Here is a 25,000-nt window from a genome sequence, read left to right on the forward strand (position 1 = left end):
TGGATGAGAACCACGCCCTCAAACGCACCATTCATCAACTCAATGCAGAGATGACACGCTGCCACACACACGCCAAGCAGGAGGTACATGCCACTTTTATGACATGTATAATAACATTTGTGACATATAGAATAACATTTGACATAAATATATAATATGGGCTTCACGGTGGCAGAGGGGTTAGTGCGTCTGCCTCACAATACGGAGATCCTGCAGTCCTGGGTTCAAATCCAGGCTCGGGATCTTTCTGTGTGGGGTTTGCATGTCCTCCCCGTGAATGCGTGGGTTCCCTCCGGGTACTCCGGCTTCCTCCCACTTCCAAAAACATGCACCTGGTGCCATCCTAGAAGATAGATGGATAGTACTTTATTGATTCCTTCAGGAGAGTTTATGTTAACTTTTCTTATTTAATCATCCTTGCAGCTGCATGCTAACGTTTTACGCTAGCATTTTTGCTGAATGCAGTCACCATATACAGTACATTTTGATCAAATTATTTTACTGTGAAGAAATACTGTTAACTACTGTGAAGTCCTGATACATTTTTACAATTTGCAACCTCGATTTAGGAACCTTTTTGGTTCTTGAACCGGGTTCTTAAGTGGAAAAGTTTGTGTCGTGAGGCACATTTCCAAACAACTACAAGCTGAACTGTGCTGTATGCGCCGCTCCCTTTGGTGCCCTCACAACAGTTAGAAATCCCCAAAACCCTTAACTTTAAAAATCCTTTTGCTACAATAATAAACATTTAAAAAAGGTAAAATCCACCGACAGTACATTCATATCTTGTCAGCTGCTACTTTGCACAAGAGGGGAGGAAACTGTGTAGTGGTACACGCTGCTGCTTTCCTGCGTTCGATTCCCGACCAGTGCTCCAACACCCAGCCCTTGGAGAGAGTTTTGTTCAGTGTTTTAGTCCTCTGCATCAGACTCTTTCAGGATTTACGTTAAATATACATGTTCATGCAATTTTATGCTAATTAGCCTCAGTAACATACTAATTGGTGTGTATTCCACACGTCCGTCTTCCTGCCTGTGGCGCTTCTCATCATGGCGGCCTCACACCTGGATGTCCCGCTCTCATCGCCGCCACTTTGCAACGGCCTCACTAAAGCGGCGGTATGTCGCACACTTGTGCCTCACATCCAATGCCAGAAGTAGTGATGTGCAGATCCCTTCTGAAATATCACTTCTTTGTGCTCCTATGTGGATTCTCAAATGAGGAGATATCCATTCTGGTACTTTAGTTGAGGGGTGCAGTTTTGGAAGCCCACAGCATGTTGTCAAGAAAGAAAAAAGAGCAAAGTGATGTAATGTAGTGAGAAAGTACAAACCCCGTTTCCATATGAGTTGGGAAATGGTGTTAGATGTAAATATAAACAGAATACAATGATTTGCAAATCCTTTTCAAGCCATATTCAGTTGAATATGCTACAAAGACAACATATTTCATGTTCAAACTCATAAACTTTTTTTTGTTGTTGCAAATAATCATTAACTTTATAATTTGATGCCAGCAACACGTGACAAAGAAGTTGGGAAAGGTGGCAATAAAGACTGATAAAGTTGAGGAATGCTCATCAAACCCTTATTTGGAACATCCCACAGGTGTGCAGGCTAATTGGGAACAGGTGGGTGCCATGATTGGGTATAAAAACAGCTTCCCAAAAAAGGCTCAGTCTTTCACAAGAAAGGATGGGGCGAGGTACACCCCTTTGTCCACAACTGTGTGAGCAAATAGTCAAACAGTTTAAGAACAACCTTTCTCAAAGTGCAATTGCAAGAAATTTAGGGATTTCAACATCTACGCTCCATAATATCATCAAAAGGTTCAGAGAATCTGGAGAAATCACTCCACGTAAGCGGCATGGCCGGAAACCAACATTGAATGACCGTGACCTTCGATCCCTCGGACGGCACTGTATCAAAAACAGTCATCAATCTCTAAAGGATATCGCCACATGGGCTCAGGAACACTTCAGAAAACCACTATCACTAAATACAGTTGATCGCTACATCTGTAAGTGCAAGTTAAAGCTCTACCATGCAAAGCGAAAGCCATTTATCAACAACATCCAGAAATGCGGCCGGCTTTTCTGGGCGCGAGATCATCTAAGATGGACTGATGCAAAGTGGAAAAGTGTTCTGTGGTCTGACGAGTCCACATTTCAAATTGCTTTTGGAAATATTCGACATTGTGTCATCCAGACCAAAGGGGAAGCGAGCCATCTAGACCAGGGGTGTCAAACTCAAATACAGAGTGGGCCAAAATTTAAAACTGAACAAAGCCGTGGGTCGAGGTTGAACAAATTAATCTTTTAATAGGGACCCAAACAAGTTTTTCATTGAATATTGAACAAGCAAGGCTTATATAACTTTATAGTTTCATGCAAAATTGAGTTCCAAATAATAATAATAATAATAATTAAAAAATAACAATGACATATCAAATCACTGGGATGAGGTGGCAACTTGTCCAGGGTGTACCCCGCCTTCTGCCCGATTGTAGCTGAGATAGGCGCCAGCGCCCCCCGTGACCCCAAAAGGGAATAAGCGGTAGAAAATGGATGGATGGATATCAAATCAAATTAAAAAAAAAATTGAATTCCTCTTTTGTATTTGCAGCCTTCTGAGGTAAATATTAACATTAATTTTTTCCAGAGGCTAATTCATTTGAAAATAAAATAATGAATAAATCAACCATTCAGGCCTTTTTACTGCTCAGTTAATGTCGGGGCTCAGGTGGGTGGGGTTAGGGGGGTGGGGTTTGTTAGTAGCGGGGAGGGGGTGTATATTGTAGCGGTCTGGGAGAGTTAGTGCTGCAAGGGGTTCTGGGTATTGGTTCTATTGTGTTTATGTTGTGTTACGGTGCGGATGTTCTCCCGAAATGTGTTGGTCATTCTTGTTTGGTGTGGGTTCACAGTGTGGCGCATATTTGTAACACTGTTAAAGTTGTTTACATGGCCACCTTCAGTGTGACCTGTATGCTGTTGATCAAGTATGCCTTGCATTTACTCACATGTGTGTAGAAGCCACATATATTACGTGACTGGGTCGACACGCTGTTTGTGAGGAGGAGCAACAGACTTGACGACAGGTTGTAGGGGACGCTAAAGGCAGTGCCTTTAAGGCACACCCCCAATATTGTTGTTCGGGTGGAATCCGGGAGAATGGTTGCACCGGGAGATTTTTGGGAGGGGCACTGAAATTTGAGAGTCTCCCGGGAAATCGGTGAATGCGGTGTTACAGCGACACTGCTGTATAACACCGGCGGGCCAGCTCTAATGTTAATTGGATATTGCCTCAAGGACCAAATGAAATTACACGGCGGGCCAGAGTTTGATACCTGTGATATAGACTGTTTTCGACGCAAAGTGTAAAAGCCAGCATGTGTGATGGTATGGGGGTGCATTAGTGCCCAAGGCATGGGTAACTTACACATCTGTGAAGGCACCATTAATGCTGAAAGGTACATACAGGTTTTGGAACAACATATGCTGCCATCTAAGCGCCGTCTTTTTCATGGACGCCCCTGCTTATTTCAGCAAGACAATGCCAAGCCACATTCAGCACGTGTTACAACAGCGTGGCTTCGTAAAAAAAAAGTTTGGGTACTTTCCTGGCCCGCCTGCAGTCCAGACTTGTCTCCCATGGAAAATGTGTGGCACATTATGAAGCGTAAAATACGACAGCGGAGACCCCGGACTGTTGAAGGACTGAAGCTCTACATAAAACAAGAATGGGAAAGAATTCCACTTTCAAAGCTTCAACAATTAGTTTCCTCAGTTCCCAAACGTTTATTGAGTGTTGTTAAAAGAAAAGGTGATGTAACACAGTGGTGAACATGCCCTTTCCCAACTACTATGGCACATGTTGCAGCCATGAAATTCTAAGTTAATTATTATTTGCAAAAATTTCCCAACTCATATGGAAACGGGGGTTGTAACTAAAAATGTAATACAAAGTGTTTACAAATTCATACAAAAATATGCAGGGGACATTTTGATATTTTTAGTTTTTTGTCAGTTTTGTGTTGTAAGTTACAAATTGTGTTATTATTGGTTATTATTATCAAAATGGCAGTTTTTTTCTCATTACATTATGTCTTCAGTTTTTTTCAGACTATTTGTTGTGGGCCAACAAGACTTTGGTCTGCAAAAATCCCTTTTTGGACACCCTGGTAATAAGACTTTGTCATCTATATCAGCCGATATTGACATTAAAAAGTGAAGAGAATTATATTTATATAGCTCTTTTCTCTAGTGACTCAAATCACTTTACATAGTGAAAGGCAATATCTAAGTGACATTTAAAGCAGTGTGTGTGGCACTGGGAGCAGGTGGGTAGAGTGTCTTGCCCCAGGACACAACGGCAGTGAATAGGATGGCAGAAGCGGGGATCGAACCTGGAACCCTCGAGTTGCTGGCACAGCCACTCTACCAACTGAGCCATACCGCCTCAAAGTCATTCTCGCAAGTGTTTGATATGAATTTAAAGCATAACCAAGCATGCGTCAATATAGCTCTCGTCTCAAAGTACTGTCACCAACTGGCACATCGCGTCCTGACTTATTTGGAGGTTTTTTACTCCTTGTCTTGCTACTATTTTGGTGGCATTTCCTCTTTTGTTGGTGTTTTATTATTGCAGTTTCATGTCTTCCCTGAGCGCTATTCCCCGCCCCTGCTTTGTTTTGGCAATCGGGAATATTTCAGTTGTTGTTATCCTTCTTTGTGTAGACATTGATTATCATGTCATGTACGGATGTACTTTGTAGACGTTATCTCTGCTCCGCACGCTGTAAGTCTTTGCTGTCGTCCAGCATTCTGTTTTTGTTTACTCTGCAGCCAGTTGACTTTTAGTTTGGTTTTGGTTTTAGTTTAGTTCTGCGTAGTCTTCCCTAAGCTTCAATGCCTTTTCTTAAGCATCAGACACCTTTTGACCTGCACGCTGTCGGAATTCTTTCTCGTTCTTGCTTGATGTAGTGAAGTGAAGTGAATTATATTTATATAGCGCTTTTTCTCTAGTGACTCAAAGCGCTTTACATAGTGAAACCCAATATCTAAGTTACATTTAAAGCAGTGTGGGTGGCACTGGGAGCAGGTGGGTAAAGTGTCTTGCCCAAGGACACAACGGCAGTAACTAGGATGGCACAAGCGGGAATCGAACCTGCAACCCTCAAGTTGCTGACACGGCCACTCTACCAACCGAGCTAAACCGTACAGTTTAAGTTGTTCAACAGTCTCCGTTTTGCTATTTTAGCCTTCATATTGCACCACACATTTTCAATTTTAGACAAGTCTGGACTGCAGGCGGGCCAGGAAAGTACCCATACTGTTTTACTATGAAGCCACGCTGTTGCAACCCGTGGTTTAGCATTGTCTTGCTAAAATAAGCAGGGGCGTCGATGATAACAATGCTTGGTTAACAACACGTTGCTCCAAAACCTGTATGTACCATTCAGCATTAATGATGCCTTCACAGATGTGTAAGTTACCCATGCCTTGGGCACTAATACACCTCCATACCATCACACATGCTGCCTTTTACACTTTGCGCAGAGAACAATCCGGATGGTACTTTCCATCTTTTTACCGGAGGACACAACATCCACAGTTTCCAAAAACAATTTGAAATGTTGAAACAAAACACTTTTACACTTAGCATCAGTCCTTCTTAGATGAGCTGTGGCCCAGCAAAGCTGGCAGCGTTTCTGGGTGTTGTTGATAAATGGCTTTTGCTTTGCATAGTAGAGTTTTTAACTTAAAATACTGATGTAGCGAGAAACTTTAGTTACTGACAGTGGTTTTCTGAAGTGTCCCTGAGCCCATGTGGTGATATCCTTTACACACTGATGTTGCTTTTTGATGCTGTACCGCCGGAGGGATTGATTCAATGTTGGTTTTCAGACTTACTACTTACGGTCAGTCATTTCTCCAGATTCTCTGAACCTTTGGATGATATTACGGAGCATAGCTGAGAAAATCCCTAAATTCCTCACAACAGCTGGTTGAGAAATGTTGTTCTTAAACAAAAAGTGGTGACCCTCGCCCCGTCCTTGCTTGTGAATCAATCAATCAATCAATGTTTACTTATATAGCCCTAAATCACTAGTGTCTCAAAGGGCTGCACAAACCACTACACAAACCACTACCACATCCTCGGTAGGCCCACATAAGGGCAAGGAAAACTCGCACCCAGTGGGACGTCGGTGACAAAAATGACTATGAGAACCTTGGAGAGGATGACCGAGCATTTCCTGGAAGCTGCTTTTATAGCCAATCATGGCACCCACCTGTTCCCAATTAGCCTGCACACCTGTGGGATGTTCCAAATAAGTCTTTGATGAGCATTCCTCAACTTTCTCAGTCTTTTTTGCCACTTGTGCCAGCTTTTTTAAGCATGTTGCAGGCATCAAATTCCAAATGAGCTAAAAATAACCAAGTTTCTCAGTGTGAACATGAAATATCTTGTCTTTGCAGTCTATTCAATTGAATATAAGTGGAAAAGGATTAGCAAATCATTGTATTCTCTTTTTATTTCACATTTACACAACATGACGACTTCACTACTTTTGGCTTTTGTATTTCATTGATTAGTTTTTTACTTGTATTATTTGAAACGTTTCTCTTCATGTGCAGCTCTCCGGAAACAGTTGTGCAATCAATAGTGTGATTAAAGAGAATACAGTGAATTGGATTGGATGACTTGTGAAAGCTGTCCTCGTGTCTTCTTGCCAGGCGGACTCGAAGCCTTTCCCACCCCGCGCCTCTGCCTATGAGGACAGGTTGAAGGAGAAGGATGCACTGCTGCACACCACGGAGGTAAATGGGCCTCCGCGGGAGATTATTGCAGTAACGTCGATGTGTATTCTCGTGGATAGCAGGAATATGGTCACGTTTCTTTGTCCTCACAGGATGAGGTGAAGCGCCTGAGAGCGCACGTGGACGAAGTGGCCGAAGAAAACAAGAGACTTCACGGGGAACTTGCCAAGACCGTAGGGATGAGCCCGGACGACCGGTAAGACGGTAGACTGAGAGGAGGATGGAACACAAACAATATGTTGAGAAATACTGTGGTAGATGAGAGAGTTTATGAACTATGATAACCTCTATGACAGGGGGGCCCACACTTTTTCTGCAGGCGAGCTACTTTTCAATTGACCAACTCGAGGGGATCTACCTCATTTATATATATCATTTATATTTATTTATTTATGGAAGATACATTTTTGTAAACAAGTTAAATGTGTTTAGTGATAATACAAGCATGTGTAACACATATAGATGTCTTTCTTTCACAAAGACAAGAATATAAGTTGGTGTATTACCTGATTCTGATGACTTGCATTGATTGGAATCAGACAGTAATGATGATAACGCCCACATTTTCAAATGGAGGAGAAAAAAAGTTGTCCTTTCTGTACAATACCACATGAAAGTGGTTGGTTTTTGGCATCTAATTCATCCAGCTTCCATACACTTTACAAGAAAAACATTGGCGGCAAATTCCGTAGCTTGCTTGATTGACATTCACGGCACCCGAGGGTCTTGTGAGATGACGCTGGCTGCTGCCAGTTCATTATTATGAAAAAATGACAGAGAGGAAGGCGAGAAACACTTTTTATTTCAACAGACTTTCGCGCCGTCCCTTCCGTCAGAACTCTAAAGGCCGACTGCACATTTCCTATCTTCACAATAAAAGCCCTGCTTCATGCTGCCTGCGCTAACAAAATAAGAGTCTCGGAAAGCTGGCGTGCACAAGTGACGTGCACGCCAGCTTTCTGAGGGATCGCTTGTGCACGCCAGCTTTCCGAGACTCTGTATTTAGTTAGCGCAGGCAGCATGAAGCAGGGCTTTTATTGTGAAGATAGGAAATGTGCAGTTGGCCTTTAGAGTTTTGACGGAAGGTACGGCGCGAGAGTCTGTTGAAATAAAAAGTGTTTCTCGCCTTCCTCTCGGTCATATTTTCATAATAATGATCTTGCAGCAGCCAGCGTCATCTCACAAGACCCTCCGGTACCGTGAATGTCATTTAAGTGACGTCTTGGTGAAGATTGATGATCACTCATTTTTAGGTCTATTTTTTTTTAAAGCCTGGCTGGTGATCGACTGACACACCCCCCGCGGCCGACTGGTAGCTCGCGATCGACGTAATGGGCACCCCTGCTCTATGATAATCTAATATCGGGGAAAAAAGAACTGTGTAGGACTGGTGTTCATTGAGGGCCACATCGCAGAGGGCCGCTTGTAACAACCATTAATGTAAGGACTGTGTATCTGATTTATTATCAGTGCTGTCAAGTGATTATATTTACAGGAACTGTGATTAATCAGGGTTAATCACAGGTTGATAATTGCTCGCATTGATTGATTGATATATTTTTATTTCAAATATGCAAAAATACAAGAGCATGCCTGATCCAAAACAGTGCCATAGCCTTAACAGCCATGATAACAAGATAAAAACAATGGAGAATCAATCAATCAATCAATGTTTATTTATATAGCCCCAAATCACAAATGTCTCAAAGGACTGCACAAATCATTACGACTACAACATCCTCGGAAGAACCCACAAAAGGGCAAGGAAAACTCACACCCAGTGGGCAGGGAGAATTCACATTCAGTGGGACGCCAGTGACAATGCTGACTATGAGAAACCTTGGAGAGGACCTCAGATGTGGGCAACCCCCTCCCTCTAGGGGACCGAAAGCAATGGATGTCGAGCGGGTCTAACATGATACTGTGAAAGTTCAATCCATAGTGGCTCCAAGACAGCAGTGAGAGTCCCGTCCACAGGAAACCATCTCAAGCGGATCAGCAGCGTAGAGATGTCCCCAACCGATACAGGCGAGCGGTCCATCCTGGGTCCCGACGAGCGGTCCATCCTGGGTCTCGACTCTGGACAGTCAGTACTTCATCCATGGTCATCGGACCGGACCCCCTCCACAAGGGAGGGGGGGACATAGGAGAAAGAAAAGAAGCGGCAGATCAACTGGTCTAAAAAGGAGGTCTATTTAAGGCTAGAGTATACAGATGAGTTTTAAGATGAGACTTAAATGCTTCTACTGAGGTAGCATCTCGAATAAAAAACGAAAACAAAAAAACATTGGATTTTCTTAGTTTTTTTGTTTTTTTTTACATCTGCGATGAGGTGGCGACTTGTCCAGGGTGTACCCCGCCTTCCGCCCGATTGTAGCTGAGATAGGCACCAGCGACCCCAAAGGGAATAAGCGTGAATTTTGTGAATTATATTTATATAGCGCTTTTCTCAAGTGACTCAAAGCGCTTTACAAAGTGACGCCCAATATCTAAGTTACATTTATACCAGTGTGGGTGGCACTGGGAGCAGGTGGGTAAAGTGTCTTGCCCAAGGACACAACGGCAGTAACTAGGATGGCACAAGCGGGAATCGAACCTGCAACTCTCAAGTTGCTGGCACGGCCACTCTACCAACCGAGCTATGCCGCCCTAAGCGGTAGAAAAAGGATGGATGGACATAGCGGTTTTTGAAAAGGAGTGAGAAGAAGTTTACACTTATTTAATCCCCCCCCTTTTCTTTAAATCGTGCAGCTCGCATAAATGACATTTGCTGCTAAAAAATACTTATAAATAGAGGTGGGTAGAGTAGCCAGAAATTGTACTCAAGTAAGAGTACTGTTACTTTAGAGATGTATTACTGAAGTAAAAGTAAGGAGTAGTCATCCAAATATTTACTTGAGTAAAAGTAAAAAGTATGTTGTGAAAAAACTACTCAAGTACTGAGTAACTGATGAGTAACCCGATTACGGCAACAAATAATGCACAAAAACATAAAAATAGCAATGAGCAAATTCAGAGCCAGGAATATCTCTTAAGCAACTAAAAAAATAATATATATCAAATAATAGTACATTAAAACAAAATTAAAAAAATGGCACATTGAGCCACAATAACTTAACAGCACCATAGCCTCACTAGGCATTCATTGATTTGATTGATTGATTAAAATTTTTATTAGTAGATTGCACAGTACAGTACATATTCCCTACAATTGACCACTAAATGGTAACACCCCAATAAGTTTTTCAACGTTTATCAATTACTTAGTAAATGACCAAGTCGAGGTGATCTACCTCATATATACATACACACACAAATCATTTATACACAGAGACATCATATATATATATATATATATATATATATATATATATATATATATATATATACATATACAGTGTATAATTTATATTTATTTATTTTGCCGTTTTTGTTGACATGTTGAAGGTGTTTTAATGAATATACAAGCATGTTAGATATGGTCGTAACTATACTAAATGCACTGGGCATAATAAACACAACATTATTAATATTGCTACTACGGATAATTTGATCAAAAACTCCCTAAAACAGCCCACTACATATAATATAGGTTTTTTAAACATAAGATCATTGTCTCCCAAAACGTTGTTAGTTAATGATATTATCAGAGACAACAATCTTAACGTCATCGTTCTCAGCGAAACCTGGCTTAAACCAAACGACTTTTTTGCGCTAAATGAGGCATGTCCTCCTAACTTTACACATGCGCATATTGCCCGTCCGCTTAAAAGGGGTGGGGGGGTCGCACTAATATACAACGAAAACTTTAACCTTAGTCCTAACATAAATAATAAATATAAATCGTTTGAGGTGCTTACTATGAAGTCTGTCACACCGCTGCCTCTATACCTGGCTGTTATCTACCGCCCCCCAGGGCCCTATTCGGACTTTATCAATGAATTCTCAGAGTTCGTTGCTGATCTAGTGACACACGCCGATAATATAATCATAATGGGGGACTTTAATATCCATATGAATACCCCATCGGACCCACCGTGCGTAGCGCTCCAGACTGTAATTGATAGCTGTGGTCTCACACAAATAATAAATTAACCCACGCATCGCAACGGTAATACGATAGACCTAGTGCTTGTCAGGGGTATCACCGTCTCCAAAGTTACGATACTCCCGTATACTAAAGTATTGTCCGATCATTACCTTATAAAATTCGAGGTTCAGACGCATGTTCGTCAAACTAATAATAATAATAACTGCTATAGCAGCCGCAACATTAATGCTGCCACAACGACAACTCTTGCTGACCTACTGCCCTCGGTAATGGCACCATTCCCAAAGTATGTGGACTCTATTGATAACCTCACTAACAACTTTAACGACACCCTGCGCGAAACCATTGATAACATAGCACCGCTAAAGTTAAAAAAGGCTCCAAAAAAGCGCACCCCGTGGTTTACAGAAGAAACTAGAGCTCAGAAATTATTATGTAGAAAGCTGGAACGCAAATGGCGCACGACTAAACTTGAGGTGCACCATCAAGCATGGAGTGATGGTTTAATAACTTATAAACGCATGCTTACCTTAGCTAAAGCTAATTATTACTCAAATCTCATCCACCGTAATAAAAACGATCCTAAATTTTTGTTTAGTACAGTAGCATCGCTAACCCTACAAGGGACTCCTTCCAGTAGCTCCACCCACTCAGCTGATGACTTTATGCAATTCTTTAGTAAGAAAATTGAAGTCATTAGAAAGGAGATTAAAGACAATGCGTCCCAGCTACAACGGGGTTCTATTAACACTGACACGATTGTATATACGGCGGATACTGCCCTCCAAAATAGTTTCTCTCGTTTTGAGGAAATAACATTAGAGGAATTGTTACAACGTGTAAATGGAATAAAACAGACAACATGCTTACTTGACCCTCTTCCTGGGAAACTGATCAAGGAGCTCTTTGTATTATTAGGTCCATCAGTGCTAAATATTATAAACTTATCACTTTCCTCGGGCACTGTTCCCCTAGCATTCAAAAAAGTGGTTATTCATCCTCTTCTTAAAAGACCTAACCTCGATCCTGACCTCATGGTAAACTACCGACCGGTGTCTCACCTTCCCTTTATTTCAAAAATCCTTGAAAAAATTGTTGCGGAGCAGTTAAATGAACACTTAGCGTCTAACAATCTATGTGAAACCTTTCAATCCGGTTTCAGGGCAAATCACTCGACGGAGACAGCCCTCGCAAAAATGACTAATGATCTATTGCTAACGATGGATTCTGATGCGTCATCTATGTTGCTGCTCCTCCATCTTAGCGCTGCTTTCGATGCCGTCGATCACAATATTTTATTAGAACGTATCAAAACACGAATTGGTATGTCAGACTTAGCCCTGTCTTGGTTTAACTCTTATCTTACTGATAGGATGCAGTGTGTCTCCTATAACAATGTGACCTCGGACTACGTTAAGGTAACGTGTGGAGTTCCCCAGGGTTCGGTCCTTGGCCCTGCACTCTTCAGCATCTACATGCTGCCGCTAGGTGACATCATACGCAAATACGGTGTTAGCTTTCACTGTTATGCTGATGACACCCAACTCTACATGCCCCTAAAGCTGACCAACACGCCGGACTGTAGTCAGCTGGAGGCGTGTCTTAATGAAATTAAACAATGGATGTCCGCTAACTTTTTGCAACTCAACGCCAAAAAAACGGAAATGCTGATTATCGGTCCTGCTAGACACCAAACTCTATTTAATAATACAACTCTAACATTTGACAACCAAACAATTAAACAAGGCGACACGGTAAAGAATCTGGGTATTATCTTCGACCCAACTCTCTCCTTTGAGGCACACATTAAAAGCGTTACTAAAACGGCCTTCTTTCATCTCCGTAATATCGCTAAAATTCGCTCCATTCTGTCCACTAAAGACGCTGAGATCATTATCCATGCGTTTGTTACGTCTCGCCTCGATTACTGTAACGTATTATTTTCGGGTCTCCCCATGTCTAGCATTAAAAGATTACAGTTGGTACAAAATGCGGCTGCTAGACTTTTGACAAGAACAAGAAAGTTTGATCATATTACGCCTGTACTGTATATACCTTTATATACATATATACATACATATATACCTATACTGTATATACCTTTATATACATATATACCTATACTGGCTCACCTGCACTGGCTTCCTGTGCACTTAAGATGTGACTTTAAGGTTTTACTACTTACGTATAAAATACTACACGGTCTAGCTCCATCCTATCTTGCCGATTGTATTGTACCATATGTCCCGGCAAGAAATCTGCGTTCAAAGGACTCCGGCTTGTTAGTGATTCCCAAAGCCCAAAAAAAGTCTGCGGGCTATAGAGCGTTTTCCGTTGGGGCTCCAGTACTCTGGAATGCCCTCCCGGTAACAGTTCGAGATGCCACCTCAGTAGAAGCATTTAAGTCTCACCTTAAAACTCATTTGTATACTCTAGCCTTTAAATAAACTCCCTTTTTAGACCAGTTGATCTGCCGTTTCTTTTCTTTTTCTTCTATGTCCCACTCTCCCTTGTGGAGGGGGTCCGGTCCGATCCGGTGGCCATGTACTGCTTGCCTGTGTATCGGATGGGGACATCTCTGCGCTGCTGATCAGCCTCCGCTTGGGATGGTTTCCTGCTGGCTCCGCTGTGAACGGGACTCTCGCTGCTGTGTTGGATCCGCTTTGGACTGGACTCTCGCGACTGTGTTGGATCCATTGTGGATTGAACTTTCACAGTATCATGTTAGACCCGCTCGACATCCATTGCTTTCCTCCTCTCTAAGGTTCTCATAGTCATTATTGTCACCGACGTCCCACTGGGTCATTATTGTCACCGATGTCCCACTGGGTGTGAGTTTTCCTTGCCCTTATGTGGGCCTACCGAGGATGTCGTGGTGGTTTGTGCCGCCCTTTGAGACACTAGTGATTTAGGGCTATATAAGTAAACATTGATTGATTGAGTGATGTTTAACATATAGATTCCTATCTTTCATGAAGACAAGAATATAAGTTGGTGTATTACCTGATTCTGATGACTTGCATTGATTGGAATCAGACGTGCACGTTTTCAAATGGAGGAGATAAAAAGTTCCTCTTTTCTGTCTAATACCACATGAAAGTCGTTGGTTTTTGGCATCTTATTTGTCCAGCTTCCATATACACTTTACAAGAATTACATTGGCGGCAAACTCCGTAGCTTGCTAGCTTGTTTGCGCTGGCTTTTGGAGACTCTTATTTTGTTAACGCAGGCGCGATGGAGCGGCGCTTTTATTGTGAAGACAGGAACTGTGCGATCAGTCTTTAGGCTTTTGACGGGAAGTACGGTTGAAATAAAAAGTGTCTTTTTTCCTTTACACTTTTGATTGATTGATTGATTGAAACTTGTATTATTAGATTGTACAGTACATATTCCCTACAATTGCCCACTAAATGGTAACACCCCAATAAGTTTTTCAACTTGTTTAAGTCGGGTTTTACGTATCACGGTCATGTTTGATTGGTCCAACGTCACCAGTGACTGCATGTGATTGGTGAAACGCAGGCATGCCTGGATTCTACTTTGAAGCTCTGTCATTAACCAAAACAAACATTAGATCGATAAAAAAAAGTAGCGAGCTTAATGTAGATAAATGGAACGGAGTAAAAATAGTGTTTCTTCTCTATAAAAGTAAAAGTCAATCAATCAATCAATCAATGTTTACTTATATAGCCCTAAATCACTAGTGTCTCAAAGGGCTGCACAAACCACCACGACATCCTCGGTAGGCCCACATAAGGGCAAGGAAAACTCACACCCAGTGGGACATCGGTGACAATAATGACCCAGTGGGACGTCGGTGACAATGATGACTAAAAGTTTGTTGCATAAAAACTACTTGTAGAAGTACATTTTATCCCAAAAGTTACTCAAGTAAATATAGCGCGTTACTACCCACCTCTGCTTTTAAATACATTTTACCATTTAAAAAAAAATAGTTTTTTAAATTTACAGTAAAATGCAATTAAAAAACACAAAAAAATATGTATTTTGTCATTTTTACAATTTGATGGATAAATTGCTTTAAAATCACAAGACAAGCAGATATTTATTTCAATTTTTACATTAAAAAAAGTGAAATCATTACATCACTTAGAAAAAGTACTGCACATGTCAGTTATAGAATAGAATAGAGTTTTATTGTCATTATTGCAATGAACAGGTTCAAAGAACAACGAAATTGGAGCAGCTCCTCCTAAGGTGCATATACAATATGGTAGTATAAATAGTAAAAAAAAAAACAAAGATAGAGATGACAGATGTATATGTATATATATCCACACAGATGCATATCTGCATGCATATGAATATATATACACACATACATATCACATTATTGCACATTGTAGTCCGAAAAAATAGAAAAACATTTAAACATTACACATGAGGACATCTTTATCTTTATCTTTGAAAAGATGGCCACAGAGCATAAGTGGACATGGTCTCTGTCCGCAGCCTTCAAGTGCAGCAGCAGGCCCTGCTGGTCTTGCAGGAGAATCAGTTCCTGAGCCAACAGCTGGAGGCGCTGCAAGTTAAGACCAAGGACCAGCACAGCAAACACCTGGCTGAAGGTACGCCGGCCCCTCATCCCACCCACAGCCTACGGAGCTTCATTTGTGTCCTTCTCACTGAAGGAAGTTTTTTGGCAACTACATTATTTTTTACATCAAATATCCCTGACAATCATGTTGGTTCAAACATTTGTGTGTTAAAATACAGTGTATTCAAATAGTTATGATTAATAACAATAATTAATGTAAAAACCATAAAACGTTAATTTAAAGGCCTACTGAAATTAGATTAGTGATTTAGGGCTATATAAGTACACATTGATTGATTGATGCCATGTGTCTGCTTTGTGCTTGTTTTGTTTCCCCAATATATGAATCAGTGCATTCCTTCAGCTTATTACATTGTAATATTTTATGTATTTATTCCTCCGACGAGGCTTGTTTTTAAATGTGCTCTATAAACAAACGGATTCACGTTCTCTTTAATTTCTTTCCCCTTGCCGCAGTGTCCAAAGTGTCCAAGCAGCTGATGCTGATGGAGGCGGAGAACCAGCGTCTGCAGGAGGAGCTGGACGGGAGCAGGAGGGAGGAGCAGAGCCAGAAGAAGGAGGTGCTCCGTCTGCAAGGCCTCCTCAAGGACGCCGTTGCCTGGGAGGAACACTGCAACATTGCTGGGAGACTCAGGCGGTACGTCATGTCGTTATGACCTTTTACAGCCAGGGGTCAAGGGTCAAGCCGCTACATTTTAGCCCGCATTTCCAGCTTGTTTTTCATGAGATGTCATGCATCTACAATTTGGTGCAGATCTAAATGAGTTTCAAAGCCAGCCTACGTTATGAAACGTCTTTTTCTCCATACCTCCAAAGTACTCAATGATGAATGTGCAGCGTTTGACTTTTGAGGTCAGTTTTTATATTGAGGTAGAAAAGTGTTTTTAAAGATTTATTCTCCTCAAATTAATCATTAGACTTTTTCCAGATGCAGGGGGAAGTACAAACCCCGTTTCCATATGAGTTGGGAAATCGTGTTAGATGTAAATATAAACGGAATACAATGATTTGAAAATCCTTTTCAAGCCATATTCAGTTGAATATGCTACAAAGACAACATATTTGATGTTCAAACTCATAAACTTTATTTTTTTTTGCAAATAATAATTAATTTACAATTTCATGGCTGCCACACGTCCAAAAGTAGTTGGGAAAGGGCATGTTCACCACTGTGTTACATCTAATTGTTGAAGCTTTGAAAGTGGAATTCTTTCCCATTCTTGTTTTATGTAGAGCTTCAGTCGTTCAACAGTGCGGGGTCTCCGCTGTTGTATTTTACGCTTCATAATGCGCCACACATTTCCAATGGGAGACAGGTCTGGACTGCAGGCGGGCCAGGAAAGTACCCACACTCTTTTAGTACAAAGCTACGCTGTTGTAACACGTGGCTTGGCATTGTCTTGCTGAAATAAGCAGGGGCGTCCATGATAACGTTGCTTGGATGACAACATATGTTGCTCCAAAACCCGTATGTACCTTTCAGCATTAATGGTGCCTTCACAGATGTGTAAGTTAGCCATGCCTTGGGCACTAATACACCCCCATACCATCACACATGCTGGCTTTTACACTTTGCACCTATAACAAGTCGAATGGTTATTTTCCTCTTTGTTCTGGAGGACACCACGTCTTCTGTTTCCAAATATAATTTGAAATGTGGACTCGTCAGACCACAGAACACTTTTCCACTTTGCATCAGTCCATCTTAGGTGAGCTCGGGCCCAGCGAAGCCGGCGGCGTTTCTGGATGTTGTTGATAAATGGGTTTGGCTTTGCATGGTAGAGTTTTAACTTGCACTTACAGATGTAGCGACCAACTGTAGTTACTGACAGTGGTTTTCTGAAGTGTTCCTGAGCCCATGTGGTGATATCCTTCACACACTGATGTCGGTTTTTGATGCAGTACCGCCTGAGAGATCAAAGGTCCGTAATATATCATCGCTTACGTACAGTGATTTCTCCAGATTCTCTGAACCTTTTGATGATTTTACAGACTGTAGATGGTAAAATCCCTAAATTCCTTGCAATAGCTCGTTGAGAAATGTTCTAAAACTGTTCGACAATTTTTGCTTACAAAGTGGTGACCCTCGCCCCATCCTTGTTTGTGAATTAATTAGGATTTCATGGAAGCTGCTTTTATAGCCAATCATGGCACCCACCTGTTCCCAATTAGCCTGCACATCTGTAGGATGTTCCAAATAAGTGTTTGATGAGCATTCCTCAACTTTATCAGTATTTATTGCCACCTTTCCCAACTTCTTTGTCACATGTTGCTGGCATCAAATTCTAAAGTTAATGATTATTTGCACAAAAAAAAAGGTTGATCAGTTTGAACATCCAATATGTTGTCTTTGTAGCATATTCAACTGAATATGGCTTGAAAAGGATTTGCAAATCATTGTATTCTGTTTATATTTACATCTAACACAATTCCCCAACTCATACGGAAAGGGGGTTTGTACAATTTGGTGCAGATCTAAATGAGTTTCCATGCCATCCTACGTTATGAAACGTCTTTTCCTCCATACCTCCAAAGTACTCAATGATGAATGTGCAGCGTTTGACTTTTGAGGTCAGTTTTTATATTGAGGTAGAAAAGTGTTTTTCAAGGATTTCTTCTCCTCAAATTAATCATTGGACTTTTTCCAGATGCAGGGGGAAGTACAAACACATCTTTAGTCTCCAGGAATACTCAACTATTTTATTGATGTTGACCCGTGTCACCCATCCAGTGTCAATAGAAAGATGCAGGTCTTGTGTTTTCAGTCAAGATGATGACATTTTACCCTCGCGTGTCCTCTGGGCCCCCAGGCAGCTGGAGCAGGAGCAGAACAGGAACATGGAGGAGATGGAGGAGGTGCGCCTCCAAGCGTCCGGCCTGCAGGTGCACAACCGCAGTCTTCTGGCGGCCAACGGCAAGCTGACGGCTGACGTGCAGAGAATGGAGGCGGAGCTGGAGCTGAGCAGACAAGCCAACAGGTACCACGAGTCCATGGAGCAAGCACATCGAGTGGAACCTCCATTTATGTACCTAATTGCTCTCTCAATCAATCAATCAGTGTTTATTTATATAGCCCCAAATTACAAATGTCTCAAAGGACTGCACAAATCATTACGACTACGACATCCTCGGAAGAACCCACAAAAGGGCAAGGAAAACTCACACCCAGTGGGCAGGGAGAATTCACATCCAGTGGGACGCCAGTGACAATGTTGACTATGAGAAACCTTGGAGAGGACCTCAAATGTGGGCAACCCCCCCCCCTCTAGGGGACCGAAAGCAATGGATGTCGAGCGGGTCTAACATGATACTGTGAAAGTTCAATCCATAGTGGCTCCAAAACAGCCGCGAGAGTTCAGTTCAAAGCGGATCCAAGACAGCAGCGAGAGTCCCGTCCTCAGGAAACCATCTCAAGCGGAGGCGGACCAGCAGCGTAGAGATGTCCCCAACCGATACAGGCGAGCGGTCCATCCTGGGTCTCAACTCTGGACAGCCAGTACTTCATCCATGGTCATCGGACCACAAGGGAGGGGAGGACATAGGAGAAAGAAAAGAAGCGGCAGATCAACTGGTCTAAAAAGGTCTATTTAAAGGCTAGAGTATACAGATGAGTTTTAAGGTGTGACTTAAATGCTTCTACTGAACATAAATGGAAAAGAGTGAAGCAAACTCCTTCATAAGAAACAATGTCAATACCAATAATTGGTTCCAGCCTCGACAAAGGTCCATATTTTAGTGAAGGTTTTATACACTTTGAGCACAATAACAAGTTCTTTGGGGCGGCCGTGCCCGCAACTTGAAGCAGTTCCAGTCCCATTTCCGCCATCCTAGTCACTGCCGCTGTGTCCTTGGGCAAGACATGCTCCCAGTGCCACCCACACTCTAGCTTCAATTGGTAGATAATGGCTTTCTCTATTTAAAGCGCTTTGAGTCTCGACAAAAACAGCGCTATATAAATATAATTCACTTCACTACACATTACTGGACATCAAACAAACATAACAAGAGGGTGATGGATCAACTTGTGTTTATATTAACAATCCAAAACAACTCTAATTTCCAACTCCCGGTCAGAATTGCGCGTGAATGCCCGATGTGGCGGACCACCGATACACTTGAGTGGAAGTGAAATACTTGAAGGTCCCAGGTGAGTGGAGGGTGTGGATGTTGGAACGCTTCAAATCGGTTGAGAAATGTGGCACATGAAGATCAATCAATCAATGTTTATTTATATAGCCCCAAATCACAAATGTCTCAAAGGGCTGCGCAAATCATTACGACTACCACATCCTCGGAAGAACCCACAAAAGGGCAAGGAAAACTCACACCCAGTGGGCAGGGAGAATTCACATCCAGTGGGACGCCAGTGACAATGCTGACTATGAGAAACCTTGGAGAGGACCTCAAATGTGGGCAACCCCCCCCTCTAGGGGACCCAAAGCAATGGATGTCGAGCGGGTCTAACATGATACTGTGAAAGTTCAATCCATAGTGGCTCCAACACAGCCGCGAGGGTCCAGTCCACAGGAAACCATCTCAAGCGGAGGCGGATCAGCAGCGTAGAGATGTCCCCAACCGATACACAGGCGAGCGGTCCATCCTGGGTCCCGACTCTGGACAGCCAGTACTTCATCCATGGTCATCGGACCGGACCACAAGGGAGGGGGGGACATAGGAGAAAGAAAAGAAGCGGCAGATCAACTGGTCTAAAAAGGTCTATTTAAAGGTTAGAGTATACAGATGAGTTTTAAGGTGAGATTTAAATGCTTCTACTGAACATAAATGGAAAAGAGTGAAGCAAACTCCTTCATAAGAAACAATGTCAATACCAATAATTGGTTCCAGCCTCGACAAAGGTCCATATTTTAGTGAAGGTTTTATCCACTTTGAGCACAATAACAAGTTCTTTGGGGCGGCCGTGCCCTCAACTTGAAGCAGTTCCAGTCCCATTTCCGCCATCCTAGTCACTGCCGCTGTGTCCTTGGGCAAGACATGCTCCCAGTGCCACCCACACTCTAGCTTCAATTGGTAGATAATGGCTTTCTCTATTTAAAGCGCTTTGAGTCTCGACAAAAACAGCGCTATATAAATATAATTCACTTCACTACACAGTACTGGACATCAAACAAACATAACAAGATGGTGATGGATCAACTTGTGTTTATATTAACAATCCAAAACAACTCTAATTTCCAACTCCTGGTCAGAATTGCGTGTGAATGCCCGATGTGGCGGACCACCGATACACTTGAGTGGAAGTGAAATACTTGAAGGTCCAGGGTGAGTGGAGGGTGTGGATGTTGGAACGCTTCAAATCGGTTGAGAAATGTGGCACATGAAGATCTTTGTATAATGCCCATTTATTTTCAAAGGAAGGACATTTGGGGGGAAGGGAAAACATGTTAGGGACGGCGTGGCGCGGTGTGAGAGTGGTCGTGCGCAACCCGAGGGTCCCTGGTTCAATCCCCACCTAGACCCAACCTCGTCACGTCCGTTGTGTCCTGAGCAAGACACTTCACTCTTGCTCCTGATGGGTGCTGGTTAGCGCCTTGCATGGCAGCTCCCTCCATCAGTGTGTGAATGTGTGTGTGAATGTGGAAGTAGTGTCAAAGCGCTTTGAGTACCTTGAAGGTAGAAAAGCGCTATAAAGGACAACCCATTTATCATTTATGTTTTGTGTTCGATATATATCGGATGACTGCGATGAGGTGGCGACTTGTCAAGGGTGTACCCCGCCGACCACCCAAATGCAGCTGAGATAGGCTCCAGCAACCCCAAAACGGACAAGCGGTGGAAAATAGATTGATGGATATATTGGAAGAGTAGTGTAGGGTTGAAAGGTCCGAATCGGTCAAAAAGTGGTGCAAAATTTTAAGAATTCTGGGCATTGTAAAAGTATGAATGCGTCCATTCATTTGAATGGGAATTTCCTGGAAAAGTGGGAATTCCCGGAACACCCCCCACCCCTCCTCCGTGCCTCGGTTGGGGGGATGGGGTTTGGTGCTAGCGGGGGTGTATAATGTAGCCCGGAAGAGTCCAGAGTTCGGGATACATGGGATTCTGGGTATTTTTTCTGTTGTGTTTATGTTGTGTTACAGTGCGGATGTTCTCCCGAAATGTGTTTGTTATTCTTGTTTGGTGTGGTTTCACAGTATGGCGCATATTAGTAAGAGTGCTAATGTTTATATCGGAAGAGTAGTGTAGGGTTGAAAGGTCCGAATCGGTCAAAAAGTGGTGCAAAATTTTAAGAATTATGGGCATTGTAAAAGTATGAATGCGTCCATTCATTTGAATAGGAATTTCATGGAAAAGTGGGAATTCCCGGAACACCCCCCACCCCTCCTCCGTGCGTCGGCTGGGGGGGCGGGGTGGGGGTGTATAATGTAGCCCGGAAGAGTTCAGAGTTCGGGATACATGGGATTCTGGGTATTTGTTCTGTTGTGTTTATGTTGTGTTACAGTGCGGATGTTCTCCCGAAATGTGTTTTTTATTCTTGTTTGGTGTAGTTTCACAGTGTGGTGCATATTAGTAAGAGTGCTAATGTTTATATCGGAAGAGTAGTGTAGGGTTGAAAGGTCCGAATCAGTCAAAAAGTGGTGCAAAATTTTAAGAATTCTGGGCATTGTAAAAGTATGAATGCGTCCATTCATTTGAATAGGAATTTCATGGAAAAGTGGGAATTCCCGGAACACCCCCCACCCCTCCTCCGTGCATCGGTTGGGGGGGCGGGGGGTTTGGTGCTAGCGGGGGTGTATAATGTAGCCCGGAAGAGTTCATAGTTCGGGATACATGGGATTCTGGGTATTTGTTCTGTTGTGTTTATGTTGTGTTACAGTGCGGATGTTCTCCCGAAATGTGTTTTTTATTCTTGTTTGGTGTAGTTTCACAGTGTGGCGCATATTAGTAAGAGTGCTAATGTTTATATCGGAAGAGTAGTGTAGGGTTGAAAGGTCCGAATCGGTCAAAAAGTGGTGCAAAATTTTAAGAATTATGGGCATTGTAAAAGTATGAATGCGTCCATTCATTTGAATAGGAATTTCATGGAAAAGTGGGAATTCCCGGAACACCCCCCACCCCTCCTCCGTGCGTCGGCTGGGGGGGCGGGGTGGGGGTGTATAATGTAGCCCGGAAGAGTTCAGGGTTCGGGATGCATGGGATTCTGGGTATTTGTTCTGTTGTGTTTATGTTGTGTTACAGTGCGGATGTTCTCCCGAAATGTGTTTTTTATTCTTGTTTGGTGTAGTTTCACAGTGTGGCGCATATTAGTAAGAGTGCTAATGTTTATATCGGAAGAGTAGTGTAGGGTTGAAAGGTCCGAATCGGTCAAAAAGTGGTGCAAAATTTTAAGAATTCTGGGCATTGTAAAAGTATGAATGCGTCCATTCATTTGAATAGGAATTTCATGGAAAAGTGGGAATTCCCGGAACACCCCCCACCCCTCCTCTGTGCGTCGGTTGGGGGGGCGGGGGGTATGGTGCTAGCGGGGGTGTATAATGTAGCCCGGAAGAGTTCAGAGTTCGGGATACATGGGATTCTGGGTATTTTTTCTGTTGTGTTTATGTTGTGTTACAGTGCGGATGTTCTCCCGAAATGTGTTTGTTATTCTTGTTTGGTGTAGTTTCACAGTGTGGCGCATATTAGTAAGAGTGCTAATGTTTATATCGGAAGAGTAGTGTAGGGTTGAAAGGTCCGAATCGGTCAAAAAGTGGTGCAAAATTTTAAGAATTATGGGCATTGTAAAAGTATGAATGCGTCCATTCATTTGAATAGGAATTTCATGGAAAAGTGGGAATTCCCGGAACACCCCCCACCCCTCCTCCGTGCGTCGGTTGGGGGGGCGGGGTGGGGGTGTATAATGTAGCCCGGAAGAGTTCAGAGTTCGGGATACATGGGATTCTGGGTATTTGTTCTGTTGTGTTTATGTTGTGTTACAGTGCGGATGTTCTCCCGAAATGTGTTTGTTATTCTTGTTTGGTGTGGTTTCACAGTGTGGCGCATATTAGTAAGAGTGCTAATGTTTATATCGGAAGAGTAGTGTAGGGTTGAAAGGTCCGAATCGGTCAAAAAGTGGTGCAAAATTTTAAGAATTCTGGGCATTGTAAAAGTATGAATGCGTCCATTCATTTGAATAAGAATTTCCTGGAAAAGGGGGAATTCCCGGAACACCCCTCACCCCTCCTCTGTGCGTCGGTTGGGGGGGCGGGGTGGGGGTGTATAATGTAGCCCGGAGAGTTCAGAGTTCGGGATACATGGGATTCTGGGTATTTGTTCTGTTGTGTTACAGTGCAGATGTTCTCCCGAAATGTGTTTGTTATTCTTGTTTGGTGTGGTTTCACAGTGTGGCACATATTAGTAAGAGTGCTAATGTTTATATCACAACCCTCAGTGTGACCTGTATGGCTGTTTAGCAAGTATGCCTTGCAGTCGCTTATGTGTGTCTGCAGAAGCCTCATACAACATGTGAATGGGCTGGTAAGCTGTTTGTTAGGGTTGTAGAGGGCGCTAAACGCATTGTTATCATATCACGCCCTTATTATTGTTGTTTGGGTGAAAACCAGCAGACAATCGAGAGAATGGTTGCTCTGAAACTCGGTAGTCTCCCGGAAAAATTGAGAATGTTGGCAAATGTGATTTTGTCAAGCGGCATTCAAATAAAACTCGCGGGCCGCACTAATATTAGATTTTCATATTAAGGTGCGGGCCGGGTCTCTGAGACCCCTGGTTAATACATAGCACAAAGCAAAAAATACTTTGTACGCTGTGTTATTTCATTTTAAATTTCAAAAGAGTCTTGTGGCTCCCAGTTTTCTTTATTTTGCTCTTTGAGTGGTAAAGGTTGCCGACCCCTGCTCTAAATCAAGGGTGTCCACACTTTTGGACTTAAGGGCCGCATTAGGCTGGAAAATTTGGTCAAGGTATCTGTGTCATCCTCAAGCTCGGGTCCTCTACCAGAGACCTGTGAGTTTGATAGTTCTGCGCAGTATTTTGGCTGTTCCTAGGACTGCGCTCTTCTGGACTGAGGCTTCAGATGTTGTTCCTGGGATCTGATGGAGCCAGTCTCCCAGGTTGGGGGTTACTGCTCCGAGCACCCCACTACCACGGGGACTACGATAGCCTTGACTTTCCACATCCATTCCAGCTGCTCTTTCAACCCTTGGTACTTCTCAAGTTTCTCATGTTCCTTCTTCCTGATGTTGGCGTCCCCTTTCTCTAGGAGAGCTTCTATAGTAGCATTCCAGCATCTCCGTTGGCTATCACCACCACCCTTTTCTGCTCGTTGTCCACCACCTCTCTCTGGAAGCGTGTCTTAATGAAATTAAACAATGGATGTCCGCTAACCTTTTGCAACTTAATGCCAAAAAAACGGAAATGCTGATTATCGGTCCTGCTAGACACCGACCTCTATTTAATAATACAACTTTAACATTTGACAACCAAATAATAAAACAAGGTGACTCTGTAAAAAATCTGGGTATTATCTTCGACCCAACTCTCTCCTTTGAGTCACACATTAAAAGCGTTACTAAAACGGCCTTCTTTCATCTCCGT

At 42.7% G+C, this 25,000-nt stretch overlaps 1 protein-coding gene across 1 annotated transcript in view; it reads left to right on the plus strand.

Annotated features, from left to right (window-relative positions):
• Window positions 1-25,000, plus strand: part of cep89 (centrosomal protein 89) — a 124,833-nt gene that overhangs the window by 14,211 nt on the left and 85,622 nt on the right. The window contains exons 8-13 of the mRNA XM_061892622.1: window positions 1-83; window positions 6,738-6,821; window positions 6,914-7,017; window positions 15,346-15,461; window positions 15,908-16,088; window positions 18,262-18,429. The exon at window positions 1-83 is cut by the window's left edge and continues 48 nt beyond it. Of these exons, the coding sequence (XP_061748606.1) occupies window positions 1-83; window positions 6,738-6,821; window positions 6,914-7,017; window positions 15,346-15,461; window positions 15,908-16,088; window positions 18,262-18,429 (736 nt within the window). The remainder of the gene's footprint in view (window positions 84-6,737; window positions 6,822-6,913; window positions 7,018-15,345; window positions 15,462-15,907; window positions 16,089-18,261; window positions 18,430-25,000) is intronic.

The sequence above is a fragment of the Nerophis ophidion genome, linkage group LG02, assembly GCF_033978795.1.
Source record: "Nerophis ophidion isolate RoL-2023_Sa linkage group LG02, RoL_Noph_v1.0, whole genome shotgun sequence".
In the NCBI taxonomy this organism is placed as follows: Eukaryota; Metazoa; Chordata; class Actinopteri; order Syngnathiformes; family Syngnathidae; genus Nerophis; species Nerophis ophidion.